The 18785-nt window shown below is 50.0% G+C and overlaps 2 protein-coding genes across 2 annotated transcripts; both read right to left on the bottom strand.

Annotated features, from left to right (window-relative positions):
• Positions 1-7364: 7364 nt before the first annotated feature.
• LOC131588636 (serine/threonine-protein kinase PAK 2-like) lies at positions 7365-10194 on the bottom strand. The gene is made up of 3 exons (XM_058857596.1): positions 10130-10194; positions 8736-8873; positions 7365-7618 (listed from the first exon to the last, which is right to left on the bottom strand). Exons 1-3 carry the CDS (start codon positions 10172-10174, stop codon positions 7535-7537), a joined length of 267 nt encoding a protein of 88 aa, XP_058713579.1. The 5' UTR covers positions 10175-10194; the 3' UTR covers positions 7365-7534.
• Position 10195: 1 nt separating this feature from the next.
• Positions 10196-15743, bottom strand: LOC131588456 (serine/threonine-protein kinase PAK 3-like; the record flags this gene model as incomplete). The annotated part of the gene is made up of 8 exons (XM_058857329.1): positions 15631-15743; positions 15056-15230; positions 13521-13584; positions 12777-12825; positions 12287-12399; positions 11577-11694; positions 10791-10890; positions 10196-10326 (listed from the first exon to the last, which is right to left on the bottom strand). Coding segments are annotated over exons 1-8 (792 nt in total), but the record flags the coding sequence as incomplete, so codon positions are not given.
• Between the last annotated feature and the right edge of the window lie 3042 nt (positions 15744-18785).

Below are 18785 nucleotides of genomic sequence, written 5' to 3'. Positions count from 1 at the left end.
CATCTCCAGGAAGACGAAGCCCAACACAGAGACTCCAATCCCCATCAGCATCTTGCTGTGGGCAGCGTTTGACAGCATCCCTGGGGGGTCTGCAGAGGTCAGGACCCCCAAAACTTCTCACAGACCTCCCAAGCCCCTCCAAGGACCTTTCCAATATCTCCCAGCCCACCCAGGACCCTCTGAAACCTCCTTTGGAGTCACTGATTTTAAAAAATCAGGTATTTTAGAAAAATTGGAGATCTTAGCTAGAGATAGGCCTTGCTGGAACTAGTTAGAGTTAATGATTGAGTGAGAAGCAGGATTTGAGATAATGAATCTTAGACTTAGGTAAAAAATTCCTTTTCATTGTATGTGTGTTCAGCTGTGCTTATAATGAGAAAAGAGAAACTGATCAACGGGTTCAGGAAGATCACAGACCTTACATCTGGAAACCCATTTAAAAGTCACAAGGGAGGAAACTGGAGTTGTACCAAATGTCATTTGTAATGTCAACCATTGTAAAGGTAGAAAGGTGAGAGTGAGGAAGAGCGGTTTTCCTTCATCTCTTGATGACCCCTCCTCACCAAAACGACCCACTCCTCAAATTAGGGAGCCCACCACGCAGGCATAATGACTTTTTAAACTCATTACCATGAATTTTAATCCAAAGTGGAGCATGGGAGGTGTTAGCATTATGAATATGTATTAGTATTAATATGTATTAGTATTTTGGATATTTAAGACTTTGGTAAATAAATAGACACTGGAATCTTTTGTCAACTTGCAGTGTGTATTAAGGGGATGACTCCTGCACTCACCCAGTGCTGTGATTAAACATCCACTTTGTAACTTTAAACTGTTGGAGAGGTTTTTTGTCCAATTACAGATTGATATTGATACTGAATCAATATCGCAATTTTTTTGTTAAATCACTGCCAGTCTCTTCCCAGCCTCCCCAGGACCCACCAGAGCCCCTCCTGTTCCTCTCAGGATCCCACAGCCCCCTCCCAATTTCCCCCCACTGCCCCAGAACCCCCAAACCCTCTCCCAGTCCCTTCCCAGCCCCACCAGGACTCATCAAGGCTCCTCCCAGTCTCTTCCCAGCTCAACCAACCTCATCCCAATCCCTGCTTTCCAATCCCCAATCTCCTTCCAGCTCCTCCAGGCTCACTCAGATCCCTCCCAGTGACACCCAGCACCCCCAAACTCCCTCCCAGTGTCCACCAGGACCCCCAGAACCCCATCCCACCCTCCCCAACATCCTTCAAACCCCTTCCCAGCCATCCTAAGCACCTCAATCCCTTCCCCAGTTTAAACCAGGCCATCTCAAACTCCCTCCCAGTTCCTCCCAGCACACCCCAATCCCCCTCTGGGCCCCCCCAGTGCCTCCCCCGCTGCCCCCGGCGCTGTGGGGGCCGGGCCGTGCCCCAGTGCCGGCTCAGGGGGTGCTCCAGGCTGACGTGCTCCACCTGGCAGCTGGAGCTGAGCCCGCATTGCCGGGGGCGGTTTCCAGCAGCACCAGGAGCTGCTGGCTCCAGTCCCCGCTGGGGAGCACGGCAGTGGCCAGCACGTGGCCCGAGAGCTGCTGCTGGCCCTGGGAGCAGCTCAGCTGGATGTGGGCAGGGGAGAAATCCATCAGGGAGCAGAGCAGGCAGCCGGGGCCGGGCTGGGAGCTCGAGGGCACCAGCGAGATGTACACGCCGGGGACATTGGGAGAAAACGGTGACAGACTGGGATCAGCTGGAGGGGAACTGGGAGAGATGGGTGAGAAGTGGTGTGGCATTGGGAGGGACTGGAAATGGACTGGCAGGGACTGGGGTGGCACTGAAAGAGATGAGAGTGGATACTGGGACACTGGAAGAGAGTGTGGAGGTTGGGGAGTGAAGTGGGAATGAACTCGGAAGAGACTGGGAACGGGCTAAAAAGGAGTGGGAGGGACGCTGGGGCCTCAGGGCGGGACTGTGGTGGCACTGGGCGGGACTGTGGTGGCACTGGGAGGGACTGTGATGGCACTGGGCGGGACTGTGGTGGCACTGGGCGGGACTGTGATGGCACTGGGCGGGACTGTGGTGGCACTGGGCGGGACTGTGGTGGCACTGGGAGGGACTGGGAATGAAGTGCGCGGCACTGGGAGGCCGAGTCCAGCGCGGGGCTCTCGGCTCTGTGGATCTGCCCGGCAACTGATGAGTCATCAGAGAGACGCGATCTGATTGGCTGAGGGGCTGCAGATCCACGGAGACGCGAAATGGACCCGGATGTCATTTGGGGTCACTGGGATGGACTGGGAGAGGCTGGGATGGACTGGGAGAGCCACGGGAGCCATTGGGAGGGACAAGGGGCCCCGGGGATGGGCACAAGGAAAGCTGAGGGCTCTGGGCTGATTCCCAGGGAGGTTTGGAGGAGCACGGCCGGTCCTCTCTCTGTGCCCCGAGAGCAGCGGCCCGGACAGAAAAGTTCAGGAGCGGGAGGAGGTGTTTCTCAAGATTGATTTCAATCCTCATTCTCCTGGTCTGATTTGCTCAGTCCTAAGTTCAGTTCATTTCCCCATGTCGGTCTGTTGTGCCCCTGATGGTGATCCCTGAGTGACCTCTCCCTGCCCTTGTCCCGACCCACGAGGACTTGGATTTCGTTCAGTTCAGTGGAATTCGTGGTAATTTGGGAGGAGCTGGAGCAAAGCAGCTGGAAAGCACAGTGGGCTTGAGAGGGACTGAACCAGGGCAGGAGTTGGGGCTGCCTCGAGTGAGCTCTCACAGTGTGAACCTTCATGGGGTCTTTCTAATGGAATTTTGTTGAAGTTTGACATTCATTATTAAAAAGCAGAGTCACAAGTGGAGCTCTGCTTTCAGCTTGAAATGCGGGGATGGAACGTGGGCACTGGGACTTCCGTAACCTCAAGTTGTTCCTTGATACTGGACACTTTAGCTTTGGCAATCTGAAGCCCTTCAGCAGCAATGTCTCTGCCACCCCCTGGTTTCTGGCTCAGACCCAGCTCGGAGCTTGGACAAGGTCTGGGCTTTGTCCTCTTGAGCTTCGGGAGCCTCCCGGGAAGCACCAGCCCTCCCCAGCCCACCCTTGGTAGGACTTTTTCTTTTCTCTCTCCTGACGATTTTATCCCCAAAACTGCCGTGGGAACGTTGTATCCAAGCACATCCTCCAGCGCTGCACTTTCCTCCTGTGAATTCCCTGTGCAGGGAATGTGGCTGTGCTTTTCCCTGCTCTGTTCACTGACAAACAAACCTGAGCCCGTGGGACTGTCAGAGCTCCTTCATGCAATGAAATCAGGTTGTGTTGATCATGGCATGTTCTGGAGGAGCTTTTCTTGGTGTGTCTTGTGCTGCTGGAAATGACACAAGAGCCAGGAGGGAACAGAAGCTGCTGCTGCCCGTTGGCTCAGGGCCAGGGAACCAAGTTGTGCTCCCGTGCAGTTGGGCCCTGCTGGAAGCAGAGCCGCCTTTCCCTTGAGCAGCTCAAGCTTGTGACAGCTCCAAACAGGAAACCTCAGCAGAAAACTCTTCCTCCAAACTCAGCTGCTTTCCCTCCTGCAGCTGTTTGGGAAAGAGCCTCAAAGCACAGACTCTGCTGGGAGCCATTGGTGCATTTTCTCCCTCCCGGCAGCAGCAGCAGCTCCTGAGCCCTTCACGGGCTCCTGTCCCTTCACAAACCCTTCAGCTCCCTTTGAACTCTCAGCAGTCACTAACATATGCATTTCTTTCATATTTAAACTGCATTTAAACTTCTCTTTTTCTCTCCTCTCTATCTGTTTTAATCTCCTCTTTATCTCCTTTAATCCCATCAGCACCAGTAGGATGGGGATGGAGTCTTGGGGTGGGTGTGGGATGAACTGAGGATCCAGCAGAGAAGGGCAAGGCAGAGGGGAGAGGACTCAGCCAACCCTTCTCCTGCTCTCTCCTCCCCCAGGGTGCAGCTAAAGCAAGTCAGACTGGAAAGGATCCCACAAATGCTGTGTTCTCCTCCCTCTGAGCTTGGCTGGGGATCCTCAGCTTCAGCCTGGTGCAGTGGCTGAGATTCGCTAATTTGAGTTTTTTGGCTAATGCACTAAATAATGTGGTGGGTTTAGCGCTGGCTGAAATCTCCAGGGCACTTACTTATTTCTCACTGTGAGATGTGGATTAGGAGAAGGGCAAAATAGGCTTAAAACTTAGAAGGAATCAAGAAACTTTATTAACCGGAGTACAAGAATAAGAAACTAGAACAAAACTTTCAGAACATCTTTCCTTCCCTGACTTTTTCTTTTTTTTAACTGACAATGTAGAGATAAATCTTTGGATATTAAAACAGTATTCATTATACAATAGTTTTTCATTAGTTTTTGTAGGGAGAGTAGTTTCTTTTTGTTATGTCATGGAGAATTTTTTACAACAAACAGGTTTTGTGTTTTTTATTTTTACAAATAGCAGCAGCCTGGGAAGAAATTTTGTTATTGTGAGAGTTTTCTCATTTTTACACCCCTCCTAGAGGTGTGTCTATGGGTTATGAATTCATGGGGTGTTATTTTAAGGATGAGTTGTTTGAAGGCAAATGTTTTCTTCATCTATTTTTGTGATCATCTTTGGGAAGAGAAGTTTTCTTCTTCTCTCCCTGGGGGCAAAAGGCATTTTATTGTTTTTATTTTTTTTCTGTTCAACCTTTATGGGATTATAGTTATTTTAAAATTTGTTTGATTTCATTAATGGATGCTTTTGTTTAGATTTACAGGTTGATTTTTTTTTTTTTTTTACTTTTTTCATGAATTAAAGGAGATATTTTCATACATCATTGCTTATTTCTATGGTTTTACTAAAAGAATATTTTTGTTTCAATTGCCATTTTATAATTTCTTTTCTATCTGAGGTTTGACTTTTTTTTTTACTGGCTTTGATGTTTTTATGGTGGTTTTTTGTGTGTTGTTACTCTGTCCTTTTCTGTCCCTGGAGAGATGAACAAGGTTTGTAGGTCTCATCTGTGTATTGAAAGGGTTAATATCTTACCCAGGCTCATAATCTTCCTAGTGTTCCAAATAAATAGTACTGTGAGGGATACATATCACAGGTGAGCACCCACTGCACAATCTGCTTTGGATTAAATCCCATCTCCATCTTCATCAGCTCACAGTCACTGTGACACTATTCCTGCATGGAAGAAACAGGCTGGGATGCCCCTTTTCTGCTTTTGGTCCTTTTTTTGGCAAATGAAATATTCTATTTGAAAACATTCAAACCCTGGAGTTTCTTTCTATTTTCCCCTGCAAATGCTGCCAGCCGAGGTTCCCAAGTGTCTGGTTCGTGTTTGTGTGCACAGAGCAAAGGTGTCAGCCTGTGTCCGTGGCCCGGGTGTCTGTCAATGTCCATTGAAGCAGACGGCTGGAAGGGGGCTCTGCCTGCCCTGCGCTGCTCCGGGGCTGGGGCTGGGCTGGCAGAGGCTGCAGAGCGCTCTGAGAGGCACCGCCTCAGCCCCAGCCGGCATCTTGTGCATGGTGGCACCGCCTCAGCCCCGGCCGCCATCTTGTGCATGGTGGCAGCTCTGAGGGCTGTGCGAGGGACGCTCTTCCCCAGCGCTGTTTCGCATCCTTTCCTTTCCCGGGATGGCATTTGGAAATGTTTCTTTGGCCCTATCAATACACAACTCACTGTCTTACTCACTTCATGCTTAGAAGGTTCAAAGAAAAAAATTAAAAGCATAGTATGATTATGATGCAAAATTGTAGCCAAGAAAACAGTACTCCATAGTGTAGGGCCTACAGAGCAGGGATTTGTTTATTCAATGCCAGGAGTGAGGGGGAAAGCTCCACCACAAACTCACTTGTCCATTCTTTGCACAGGACAGGCTTTTAAAATTTTTTAACTTAATGGGCACATTCTACTTTCCTAAGCTTCATATTTTCTAATTCCGTGATTATGGAAGCCCTTGTAGCAGGGCTCTGCGTGAGGAGGTCGTCAACGTCATGATGGTCATTTTGGATGAAGGCTCAGAAGCTAACTGAATTCAAAAGCCCTATTTGTTACACTTCAACACTTTCCTTTTCTGGGAATTCAACACAAACTTATAGTCAATAAGTTCTGCAAGTGCTCTTGCTGCGTGATGCCACATTGTGTCTTTCATTCAGCAATTAATGAAGAAAACACAAATTGCCTACTGAGACCCTTCTGCTCCCTTCCAAATCACTACTCAAGAACAAGCCTCAGGCACATGCCCATAGTCCCTCTCTGCCAGCAGCTCCGAGCTGCATTGCACAGTGCTTGCTGTGCCCCAGAGAGCACAAAGCATGCTGGCCTGGTGCCCCTGAATATTTCTGCAAAACCCTCTGCATTTCACACCTTTACTCTGGCTCAGTGCAGAGCTCCAGGATTGCAGGCGCTTGGTCCCAGAGCTGTGTGAGGCACTGGCTCGTGCAGATGTGCCCTGACTTGCTGTCACTGCCTCACGCTGGGCTCGGTTCCCCTGGCAGAAATGCCGTGCCTGAAGGACACTGCCCTGTGCTGGAGCCTGCGGAGCAGCCCGGCTCCCTCCCCCTGTGCCCAGAGTGCTGCACACACTGCTGACCATTGCCAGGAGTTCCAGGGCAGGCGGCAGAAGAGCAGGAATGGTCAGGCAGGGCACCAGCCCTGGGCTGCTCTTTGCCTTTCTCTCCTCCTGTGCAGACTCCAGACAGCCCATGGCACCAGTGTGTGCTGTGCCCAGCACGGCGCCGCTTCCCCTCAGGAGCAGCCAGCTGCCAGCTTGGCTCTGAGAGCGGAGGATTTGCCTGGTGCCAGCAAGAGGCAGCCAGGACCAGGCTGCTGCCTCTTGCAGCTCCAAGGGCCTCCTTCCAGCCTGCCTCTGCTGAGGCTCAGGCTTCTCCGGGCTCTGCCAGGGCTCTGCTGGGGCTCCAGCCTGGCCAAGGCCGGGCCCGCTCTCACCTCACAGTCGCTGACAGCTCTGCACCACAGGAGACCTTGCACAGCACCCTCACTGCTCTTTCTGCTTTCTCTCTTCAGCCAGACTCTCCTCCAGCCAAAGAGATTTCTCTTAGGGATACAAATCCAAGTGGCAGGAACCCAAATGTTCTCGAGTCACATCTGCACAGCCTGCATCTGCACAGGATGTTTGCGTTGCACCGCTCCTCCTTTGGTTTTTCCTGCAAATGCCATTGCTGTTTCTGCCTCAAATAGAAATGCCACAGCTGGGCAAAACTTGGCCAGTTGGCCATATTCCAAAGGCAGTGTGGTCTGGAGAGGATGAATGAAGAGGAGCCTTCCCCCCTTACAAACAGTACCAAAGAAGCCATCAATGTCACTTTCCACCTCTAAGAAAAAACTGACAATTCAGAAGGAAATGTTGAGCTTTCTCACAGGGTCAGAAGGAGAGAAATGTTCCAAAGGAGTTGAGGTATTAGTAACTTTATTTATAATCCTACTCTACAATCCTGCACTACAATCCTACACTGCAGTCCTACTCTACAATCCTACACTACAATCCTACACTACAGTCCTGCTCTACAATCCTACTCTACAATCCTACTCTACAGTCCTACTCTAAGTTGGGCATGGAAAAAACAGTTTGAAATTGATTGGTGCATTCATATCTCCTCCTTCCACTTCTTCACTGCCATGATGAGTGGTGCCAGGCTGGACCCAGGCATGGCCGATGTTATAAATTGATGCTGCAGAAAGGAAAAGAAAACAAAAAGAAAGCATGATTTTCCAAGCTAAGAGCTTCAAAGGCAGGGGAATACTTTTTAAATGAGAAGGGGATCGAGTCAGATTAGGTCAGGAGCATGGGGCAAGAGTGGCACAGGCTGCCCCAAGAGCTGGTAGGTGGCCCACCCCTGGAAATATCTGAGGTGTGAGTATCCTGATCTCTTGAAAGATGTCCCTGCTCATTGCAGGACACAGACTAGATGACCTTTCCATGTCCCTGTGTGTTAGTTTGAGATGAATTGACATTAAGGGAAAGAAGTAAGAAACCCCGCACAGAAGTGATTTCTTTGAGAGAAGCTGCTGGGAGCTTCCTCTGTGCCTGAGACAGGCCAATGGCTGGCTAGTTCTGAGAACTGACAACATTTTGCACCATTTAGAAATGAGATGTGCCGCTGTGATGATCCACATTTTGAAAACCACCAGCCTGGGAACTGGCCTTCTTTGCTTCCGGCCCCCGAAGGTAACGGAGCTCTGGTGAGGCCGGCCCTGCTCGCCCACGGCCTGTGCTCCTGGGGGAGGCCGGGCCAGACCCCAGCGGCTCCCGGGCGGGGGATGGAGGCTGCGGGACCCCGGCCCCAGGCTGGGCCAGGCCACGGCTGCTGACATCTTGCCCACACTAAACCCTCTCCCCGGCGTGCAGCGACGGCTCCAGGCCGAGCCTCCCCTCCCAGCGGCTACCAGGCAGAGAGAGGGGCCCAGCACAGCCTGAAATCCAACACCGTGACTGCCATGACCTGGGTGAGATTGAACCCTTTCACTACACAGATGAGACCTTTCTTATTCTTGTGGGCCTGATAATAAAATTTGTTATTCCTTTTTAGGTTTGAAGCCTGTTTTGCCCTTCTCCTAATCCATAGCTCCCAGCAAGAAATGAGTAAGTGCACTGGTGATTTTAGCCAGCGCTAAATCCCAGCACTCCCTGCCAGCCCAGCCCAGTCTAGGATTCCTCCCCATTGTCAGCTGAACAGCACCAAGGTTGGAAGTGAGGAGGATGGGGCCTCATCTGATGCCTTGGATTTCAGTGGAGGAGGAGCCCATCCCTCGCACACTGTTTCACCTGCAGCCCTTTTGGCATTTTACCTGCAGCAGCTCCTTGGCAGACCAGCGCTGCGCCTCGCCTTTCTGCAGGCAGCAGCTCAGGAAGTCACGCAGCAAAGGTGAGAATTGGTCGGGCTGCCGCAGCTGTGGGGTCCCTTTTGTGGCTATGTGGTATTTAGCCTGGAGAAAAAGGAAACACAAGGCTCCACCTGCTTCTTTCCCATCTGGAAGTGCTCTCCCAGAGCCCATTGTTTAAGCTCCACTCTGCAGTGGCAGTTTTTGCCCTGGCAGAGAGGCAGAGATGTCTTTCCTGTATCATTTGGATGACGACTTTCCTGTATCATGAAAAAACCCAAGCCCCAAAGCCACAGCTTTGCCAACATCCAGCAGATCTTGCCTTGGCAGCTGATTTCATTGCCTGATCTAGTTAGTGGCAACTACATCAGCAAATACATGTTTCATTCTCTGAGGATTCCCAGCAGCTTGGCAGCCTTTTTGGAAGAGGGATTTTGCTATTCTAACTAACTCTACTATTTCCAAGGATTGTTATCTGAAAAGCATCTCTGCAGTGGAAATGCAGCAGGTGTTCCTCAGGGAAGGAAACAAACATTTGGAATCTCATTTCCAACACAGACACATTAAGATGCCTCCACAAATGTATTGGGTTGAAAATGCCTGTTTGGGCACACAGGAGCCACCTGCAGCTCTGTCTCTCAGCACTCTGAAAATTTCAGGTTCCCTTATGTGGCAAAAGGAAAATATTCATGGTGAAATCAGAAGTGTCATCCCTGTGGTAACCCTGTGCTCGTTGGATTCTCAAGTCAATGCATTAACGCTGTGCCCATCCCAGAAAGTGCCAGGAAACAAACAGGAGGTTTTGGCAGGCTCTCCCCATCACCAGGCTCCAGCTTGGTGATATGGAGAAAGTGGCTTGGGTTATGAAAGAAGGTGGTCACTGAGTGTCTCAGCAGCACTGCACAAGAAGCAGAAGAGACTCTGGCTTTACAGCCTCATCTCCAGGTTTCAGGCAAGTTTCCCTGTGAGAAGAATGGGGGTGCACTTCTTCTCTCAAAAGCACTGTTTTAGAAACTCGGTTTGGTTTGAGTTTCTTTGCTTCATTTCTGGAAAGATAACACCAGCTCTGAGATGCTTGTTTCCTATTTTTCGGGCCATCTACACAGCCACAAGAGCTGGAACGACTTCTAAGGCAAAGCAAAATGCTGCCTGAGAATGGAGATGGTTTGGGCGAGGTAAGGCTTGAGTTCCCCCACTGCTGCAACCAAAGCTACAGCAGATGCTGATGTGCTGCAGGGACATTTGTAGAAGGGGCCTTGGTGGAAGTACTTCCAGCAGATGGCCATGGGATTTTGTCCAGTGAGCAGAGAACACGGGACAGGTGAGAAAGACAGCGGGACCAGAGAGTATTTGCTCCTTACCGATCGAGCAGTGAAACTGTCATAAGGAGTTTTTTGTTCAGCCATTTCAATTGCCACAATTCCAAAAGACCACACGTCCACTTTGGGGCCATATGGTTGATGCTTCACCACTTCAGGTGCCATCCACCAAGGAGTCCCGATCACTGAGCACCGTTGATTTTTCTCAGGGGTGAGCTGAACAGAAAGGCCAAAATCAGCTGAGGAGAAAGCAAAATACGGTTTTAATTTTAATACTGTCAATTAGGAAACCAAGGCAAAGAATTCCCCAGTAGAAGTTTGAGAATGTGCAGTTGAATTTCCTGGACAACAGTCCCTGCTCTGTTTCCTTGGGGCTTTAGCCAAGGAAATATGAATTGGCTACTTCAAACATCCCCCCATTTTTTACACTTCCTCCAGCAGTGCCTTTTGTTCCCCTGAAGGTTTAGATTGTAGCTCCCTCCCTCTGGAAGGAACACACACAGACACACACACAGCAATAGCACTCTTGGCTGCTTGTGGTTCCTTGTCATAGCTCTGTGCACACTGCAACTGTGCCTTCAGCCCACAGCAGGGGGGACCCCTGCACTGCCAGCAGCAGCATTTTTGGGGAGCTGGCAGTCACTGAAAGCAGCCCCACACCCCCCATTCCTGGAACGCTGAAGCTGACCAAGAATCCACTGACCCAGCTTGACAGAGCCGTCGGTTCTGAGAAGGATGTTGTTGCTCTTCACATCTCGATGGATCACGTGGTTGGAGTGAAGAAAATCCAGTCCTTGCAGGCACTGAGAGAGAAAACAGAACCAGGGGGGCAAAAAGTAGTGATGTGAGTTCATCCCACAAGAAAGGAAACAGCTGTGGAAGGTTCCCTTTGCAGGGGAATGGGGAGGAATGGCAGAACACAGCGCCATTGAGAGCAAGAGCCTGCTGCTCCAACAGTAGCAGAGCAGCACCTTTCTCAGGAAAGGCATGTCAGCTTTTGAAAGAGCACCAGCAACTGCTGTTGTAGACTGTCCCCTGCAAACCAGCCAGGGTGACTGCAGCTGCAGTGCATGTGCTCAGAAGCAAAGAGCATTTGGGCTGCACTACTGTCCTTTTCAGCTGAGGACTAAAAGAAATTGGTCTCTCTTTTTTTCTTTCCTGTTTGTTTCAAATCCTGCCACCACACCTTTGCTTTAGAGACAAGGAATGTAGTGCAGACAGGCAAAAGTTTAGCTAGGCAAGGTGGAGAACTGCAAATGCCAGTCTGAGAGACAGAGCTAGAATACAAGAGCAGGGGATAAGAGTACAGGAAGTGAGTCCAGTGAGTGTAGGGGCACTGACAGACAGTTCACTTGAGATGCTCTTGCTTGCCCATAGCCTAGCAGCAACACAGAAACCAAGCCTGGCCCATGAAATCACTCCCGTTCTGAGCCCCTGTTTCCCAGACAATCCAGCTCAAGGCCTTGGAAGCACAGATGGGATCCCTGACCTCCCGACTGACAGCTGCAATCTCTTCTTCAGACATTTGAGCCTCGTCGATGAGATCTCTCAGAGTGCCTCCGTCCATGTACTCCATCACCAGCCAGAGTTCCTCATGCACAAGGTAGCTGAAAAAAGGAAACAAGGCCATGCAGGTGAACATGCACGGCTAGGTTGGTTTTTTGCTTGAGTCTTGTTTCTGGGTCCCTTTGAGACAAGGGCAGAAGAAAAGGAATAGACATTGCCTCTAGGCTGTGCAGTGTTTGCAGTCTGTGCTGTCTCAAGGAGAAAGGCAGTTTAGGAAGAGCCCAGATAAAAAACCTGTCACACATGGCATTTCTGGAAATAAGCACCTAGTCTTCCTGGCATGCACAGCAGTGGAAAAGAGGGGCAACAGTGCAAGGGCAATCCTCTCTTGGATGGTTCATCAGCATTTAAGAAACTTGAAAAACTCAATCCCAAAGAACTGTGGAGGCAATGAACTTACAAGGTATTGAATTCTTAAGATAGGGCTGATGCAGGTATTTGAACAATTTTCAGTCTGCATTTGCCAGGGTAGATTCATGCAGACAAAATGCAGTCTCCTCCCATCCATTGGAGATAAGTAGAGAAATAATAATTAACAGCTCTATTTCCTGCCACTGACCAAAGTGGGTTTTTAAGCTCTCATGCTTGTAGTATGTAAACAAACATTTATGGGATAGGACCGTGACCACTCACCTGGCTAAGTAATTCACGACCCTGGGACTCCTATTACTCTCCATGATCCTGATTTCATTCATGGTTAGTATCTTCCTCCTCACTCCTTGCACACTTATTTTCTTTATGGCCACCTCAAATGACATTGAAAGGAGTAATTTGAGGAAATTGGTAGCATGAGACCACAACACACATGGATCAAGTGATTTTGGAATGGCACAGCCAAGCTGTGCCAAAGTGCCTTGTGATTAGACCTCATCATTGGAGTAATTAGGAAGTGACATTCCAACAGCCCATTTCTCTGCTCCCTTGGGGGCCAGTTACAGGACATGTGGCCACTGGCGATTTGCCTTGTCCACAAAGACTATTCCAAGTGCAATTTGCAGGCTGGCACCAGTCTGTGCTTCTTGTGCCTTCTCAGCACAGCTCTACTCAAAGCTCCAGCCACAGCTGTCAGCAGTGGGGAAAGGCCTGGAGAGCAGCAGAGGCTGCAGGGGCTGTTGACATTTACCTCTCCTCCTGTGGCAGTGTCAAGTGCTCTGGAAACCTCTCCAAAACCCCTAGAAACAAAACAGCAGCAAAGAAAGGAGAAGCCATTTAGATCTTGCACTGAAAGCCAGTCCAGACAGGAGAGCTCTGCTGTAAATGCCTAAAAGCTGCAGGTTGCAGGAGGGGTCTGCCAGAAGGCAGATGATGCATTTTCCCCTCAAGTGCATGGGCACTGGGCCTGTTCCTGAAACGTTGGGCTTTACTGCCTCAGCTCCAAAAGGCAGCTTATTCCTTTATCTCGGGTATCAGCTTCTAAACTGTGCAATTCTAATCCTGAGCACGGAGTATTTCCTTTAGCAAACTCTTGGAGAGAAATGTTCCTGAGAACTGTTATCTGACAGCTCTCATGGGGGTAGGTTGCTCTTTCAGGCAAGCAAGATTCTTCTCCTTTCATTAGTGTGGCCAGATGATTTGGAGACATCCAAAAATGCGAAGGAAATGAACCCTGAGCTGTCCCACACTTGAGAGACAAGCAGATTTACCAGGTTCTGTTCCTTGCTGCAGGCAAGACCTTGGCAGCATGGAGATGTCTTTGACAATGCCTTCTGAGCACACTTGACAAATTCTGGCCAGTACTGAGAGATGGGGCAGACTAAGCCCGGTGTCTAAACATGTGGACAACTTGTCTGACTTCCCACTTGATGGATATTCCACCAGCGAAACACCTGGCCCATGGCTGTGTAGAAGTAACTGTGGTTGGACTCACCCGCTGCCAAGACTTTCCAGTTCAATGTATTTTGTGACGGGATTTTCCTTGTTCACCATTCTCCCTGAGGGAAACAAAATGCAAGATGCTCACTTTCAGGCAGAGATCCTAACTTGCAGGAGATCCCAAAGGCAGCCCCGCTGTCTGGGGCTCTGAACCCTCTGTGGTCAGCTGGGCAGCAACCACAGCAGCAACAAGACAGGCAGTTGTGCAGTACAAATGGCCAGCAGAGAGACTGAGTTTGTCCAGTCCTTGGAAGGAAATGAAGCGCAGAGAGCACAGCAGGGCACAGCACAAGGCTGGCAAAGGCCAAGCATGAGCACTGACAAGCAATGGCAAGAAGACACAGCCAGCCTGAGCCCCTGACAAGCTGTGGCCCCCGTTCAGGACACAACAGCATTGCCTTGGAGATCAGACACACCCAGGTGCAGATCAAGGCCCTTTTTTGTCCCAGCAGGTGAATGTAGACACCAAATCAGCTGGGATCTTGTCTCAGCCCCACCAGGTCTTTTCTGAGAGCACAGCACTGGCAGCTGTTATGGACAAGAAGCAGATTAAATGGGTTGTGCTGCAGAATCACACAGGGCTTGATGTGTTTTCCCAGAGACTGATGTGAGCAGGGCTTGGGCCAATAGGTAGGATTCTAAGAGTCATGGGAATGACTGGGAATCAGGTATGAAAAAGTGCCATGGATCTGAGGAATACACAGCACAGGGGCTGCCGGCTCGCTCCTGAGAAATGCCTGCAGTGCTGTTTTATCTGATCACACCACGTGGATGTGTCTCTTGGACACATCTTTATAAGAATAAAACTAGGATATTAATTACAGATTGTTATACAAGTATCTGTTTCTTCATTGTGGGCCCAATGAAAACATCTCTTGCTCTCTGTTTCTGCTGTCACCTGATGTTCTTTCAAAGGAGTCCTCACTGACAAAAATACAGCATTCTCATAAAAACCTTGTAGATGTAGTAGAGGCAATAAAAACAGTCATAAAAATGACACCAGTAAGACACATGGGGCAGAATAGCTCTTTCTGGATGGAGAAAAAAACTCTACCAAAAAAACCCAAAACCAAAAAAGGGTAAAAACTGAAAACTAAAAACGGAACCACAACAAAAAGACGAAACCCCAAAACCAATCAATATCTCTGAAGTCTTTTGGTTCTGATGACTGGTGGGGAGTCTGGAGTCTAAGGAGAATTTAGGAATCAAATATTCTGTTCAGTTTGGCCACTAGCACACAGGACTTGCATAGATCATTTTCTAGGCCACAGCCTTCTGCTGATCCAAGAACAATTCCTGCTTCTGCCTTTAGTGGCAAGGGAATCCCAGGCAAAGCCGAGCCAGCCCAAGCTGCCCTCAGAGGCAGCAGGAACACCCAGAGCACTCTCTCGCTGCCTCAGAGCACAGCAGTTCCTGTGGGGAGTCCTAAATGTCTCTGGGACACCAAAGTGAGGAGGATCATTTGCTCCAGCTCTGCTGGCACGTGCACACAATACACTGTCCCTCAGACAAGAAATACACCAGACGTACTCAGTTGCTCCAGGAAGTCTCCCTGGCTCTCCTGTAGCTGAGCAGCAGATGTGTCACTGCTGGAAATGGAGAAACTGCCCGGGCTCCACTGCTCAGCTTGGGGAACAAAGGCTCCTTTAGATGCTGCTGCTGCTGCTGCTGCTGCAGCAGATTCAATGGAAGAGCCTGTGTAGATCTGAGAGAAGAAAGGAGTTTGTGTCAGAAAGCTGGTTGGCCGAGATTACCCCGAGTTCCCTTTTCAAATGCAAGCCCTTAGGAAGTTGCTGTTAGCCACATGCAAAGCTCATCAACTGGATTATTTTGGATGCCCGCTTCTGGAACCAAATGGTCAAAACCCAAGGTTGGTTTTAATCAAGTTCATGGCCAGTTTCATATTCCATTTTCCTGGATTTTCTGAAGGATGACTGCAACAACGACCATTCCACTTCCTCCCAAGGATCCCTTTCCCCCTCCAAGGGCTGCAGACACATTTGCAGCTCCTTGTTCTAATGTTGGAGCTCCTCCCCCTCAGTCCTCTTTTCCTGCACCATCTTCAGAAGGTGCTCAGCCTGCAGCACTGGTGCTTGGGACAGTACCTGTGCCTCCCGCCGACCTTGGGGCTCTTCATCACCAGGCATTTGCTGGAAGCCTTCGCAGGCTGCCAGGTGAGATATCAACACGTCCACCTCAAGTCAAACAGAACAAAGCAGTCAGAGACCACAGCTTGTCCCTGTCTGCCAAGGCTCATTGACTGTGAGCAAAGGGAAAGAGCAGGACAGCAGCAGATTCACCAAGGGATACAGACAGCTTGCAGCTTGTATTCCAAATCTATCTGGGGGATTCTGTTCACTTGCAAAAAGCCCTGAAGAAACAAGGAGAGCAGGAGCAGGCCAGCAGGAATCCCTTGAGATGAGTGCTGGCAAAAGGGGCAAATGACTGGTCCCACTGTCCAGGGCAGCAGCTGAGATTGAGCACAGCAGGAAATGTCCTTCCAAGCAGCTGGGATAGACACTACAGCAGGATGGCACTGAGAGGCATCAGCCCACCCCCCTGCTGCTCTGCAGAGGAAAGGCAAGAAGGGCAGAAAGCACCAGACTGCAGTGACTGCTGTGCCTATCGCTCTTTCACTCACTCGATATTCTAGAGCCTCTTGCTTCTGAACGAGGAGATTAAATTTCTCTTTGATGATTTTCCTTTCTTCCTCCAGCCTCTTCTCCCTTGCCCTGATCCTGGCCTCAGTTTCCTGCAGCTCTGCCAGCAGCTTCTCATCGGAGGCCTGTGAGGAACCAGAGAGAGGAATTTCCATGAGTGGAGTGTCTGCCACTCTTTCACTCACCTGGTTTTGTTGATTTCCTCGCTGCCAATGGAGATTCATCTCCTCCTGGATGCTTCTCCTGTCTTCCTCGTGCCTCCTCTTCACTGCCATGATGGCCCTCTGAGCTTCGGGCAGCTCTGCTTGGGGCTCTGCCTTGATGTTCTGTACACACAAATGGAGAGCAAGTGCCTGGGAGCTGCCATCAGGCTCAGCTTCTTCCTCAGTTTCAGCCTCAAAATCACACTCATTCAGTCACTTCTTTCTGCTTCCCTACCCACCTCTGCTTCCACTGTAACCTCCTGTCCCGCTGCTGATCTCTGCAGAGGCTCTTTGCTTTCAGGGCCTCTGGCACTCGTGGCCTGCTCAGTCCCAAGAGCTGCGTTTTATGCCCCTCTTCCTGCCCTTCACTCTGTCACCTGCTGAGTCAGGCTTACCTGGCCATTCTCCAGTGGCTCTTCCACCTGCTGCCCCAGCTGCTCTTCCTGCTCTTGTGCTGGGAACAGCTCTCCCTCAGTCTGGCACGGCCTCCCTGATAAAACAATCTGCTCCTGCTCTTTCTCTGGAAGGACCTGCAGAGAAAGCAAGAGAAGATGGGCTTCAACTTCTCATACAACATTTGTGGGCCAAGACTCAAAGACTGATGGGCTCCCACGTTCCCAAAGCTCTGTGCTGCTGCTCTCCTGCCTTGTTCTCTGCCCGTGGGGAAGCACAGATTCCAAAGTGACCCTGGCAGTGCAGTCAGGGCCCATCTGGCACTGAATCTCCAACAGACTCTTGGGCAGCTGACAGGAAATGTGGGGCATTTCTCAAGGGCCTCCCTCTCCCTCTGCTGTGTCCTGCTTGTCTCTCCATAGTGACTGACAGCCAGCCCTGCCCCACAGCTCCATCCTGGCTCTGCAGGGGCTTCCTGGGTGAGCTCACCCCTTGGGAGAGACACTGCTGGAGTTCATGTTCTTTTCAGGCCTGCACTGCCACTCCTGCCCTTCTGATATCTACACTCTTGTTAGAAATCCTGCTCATTCAGGAGACAAGGATGTGTGCAATTTGATCCTCTGCTGCAGGTCAGAGAGCCTCTATGGCCACCTCAGGATATGGAAGAGGACCAAGGTGTTTCTCCTCCCTCTTTTGTCAGCTGAGAATTCTGAGCGGCAGTGACAGAGATCCTCAAAAGGCCCCACCAACAAATTAATTGACACACCCCTAGGGATGCCAATGAAGGAAGCCATGTGTCATGTAATGCATGTATGACCAAAGTCACCAAAAACCACCTAAACCATGGAATTGTTCCACCTCACTAGGACAGGCAGAAATTTATAGGTTAAACAGGGAGTGTCAGGACAGAAGAGGCAGGAGGAGGAAAACAGCTCTGAGGGGAAAAAAACAACGATCTCTAAAGGGGGAAACATCTCTGCCTGCTGAGGATCAGTCAACAGAACATGTCTCTTCTCTTCTCCTGAATGGGATGCCTTTAGGTGAGATTTGCACCCCCAATGGCTTTGGACCAGAGCTGGGAAGAATCAATTATGTAAAAGTTACATGGATAGATAGATGGATAGATAGACAGACAGCTAGATCTCACTATTATAAACTCTCTTCCTGTACTTTTTGTCACTACACACATCAACCCTTAGTAGCCAGTCCCCCGATCAGCAGCAATGCTGAACTCGCTCTCCTGTTGCTCCAATAAACCGAACTCCTGGGGAATCTGGAGCGTGTCGGTCCTTATGGAATGTGATCAGAGCCAGAGCACTGCACTGGGAACTGCAGTCTTTGTGCATCTGTGCTCAGACAAGTTCTTCTCTTGGACACAACCACAGTGACGGTGCTGAAATGGCTGGAATCAGAAATGAATCCCAGCCCCTCCCAGCCTCTCTGATCTCTGGAGGACCAGCTGCAATGCAAGGGCATTGATTTCCTGCTCAGTTCCCAAACACAACACATACTGATCCCTCGGGCTTCCAAAAAGACATGAACACTGTGAACCTGAAAAAGATGTGCAAGCCCTGCTGTCTGGCCTGGTACCAGAACAGCTCCTTCTGCACCAACATCCCTGCCCCAAACTACATGTTCTCATGCAAAAATACTGCATCTTCCCGAACTTCCACCTTGCAAACTAAAAGTCTATCACAATCTCCACCAGTGCTGGAAAAGGACAGGAAATCTGGAGCAAAAAGCATCTTTGGTTGCTGGAGAAAGAGAAAAGAAACAGGTTTTCTCCTCTTTGCAGACCAACAATGCAACAGAGATAAGGTGAAAATGTCACCTCCTCCAGTGTCAAAAGTACTTGGATGCAGCGAGGGGATGTTTGGCAGGGAAAAAGCCCTTGTGGTGAGCAAGGTCATGTAGGGATTTATGGAAGTCTGCCTGCTGGTCCCTCATCAGCCTGCCTTTCTCCAGGATAAAGCTCCCTTGGCACCTCCTCACTGCATTTGTCCT

The sequence above is a fragment of the Poecile atricapillus genome, chromosome 26 (genome assembly GCF_030490865.1).
Source record: "Poecile atricapillus isolate bPoeAtr1 chromosome 26, bPoeAtr1.hap1, whole genome shotgun sequence".
In the NCBI taxonomy this organism is placed as follows: domain Eukaryota; kingdom Metazoa; phylum Chordata; class Aves; order Passeriformes; family Paridae; genus Poecile; species Poecile atricapillus.
The sequence above is the reverse complement of the archived record's forward strand: the minus strand, read 5'-3'. Positions and strand labels throughout refer to the sequence as shown.

Bases quoted from the DNA above. Each gene is read 5' to 3' on its own strand.
- LOC131588636 (XM_058857596.1), bottom strand. From the start codon at position 10,174: ATGGCTGAACAAAAAACTCCTTATGACAGTTTCACTGCTCGATCG. The intron at 8,874-10,129 runs GTAAGGAGCAAA...CTTTTTCTCCAG, and splicing joins ACAGTTTCACTGCTCGATCG to GCTAAATACCACATAGCCAC. The intron at 7,619-8,735 runs GTAAAATGCCAA...TCCTTTCTGCAG, and splicing joins CTGCCAAGGAGCTGCTGCAG to CATCAATTTATAACATCGGC.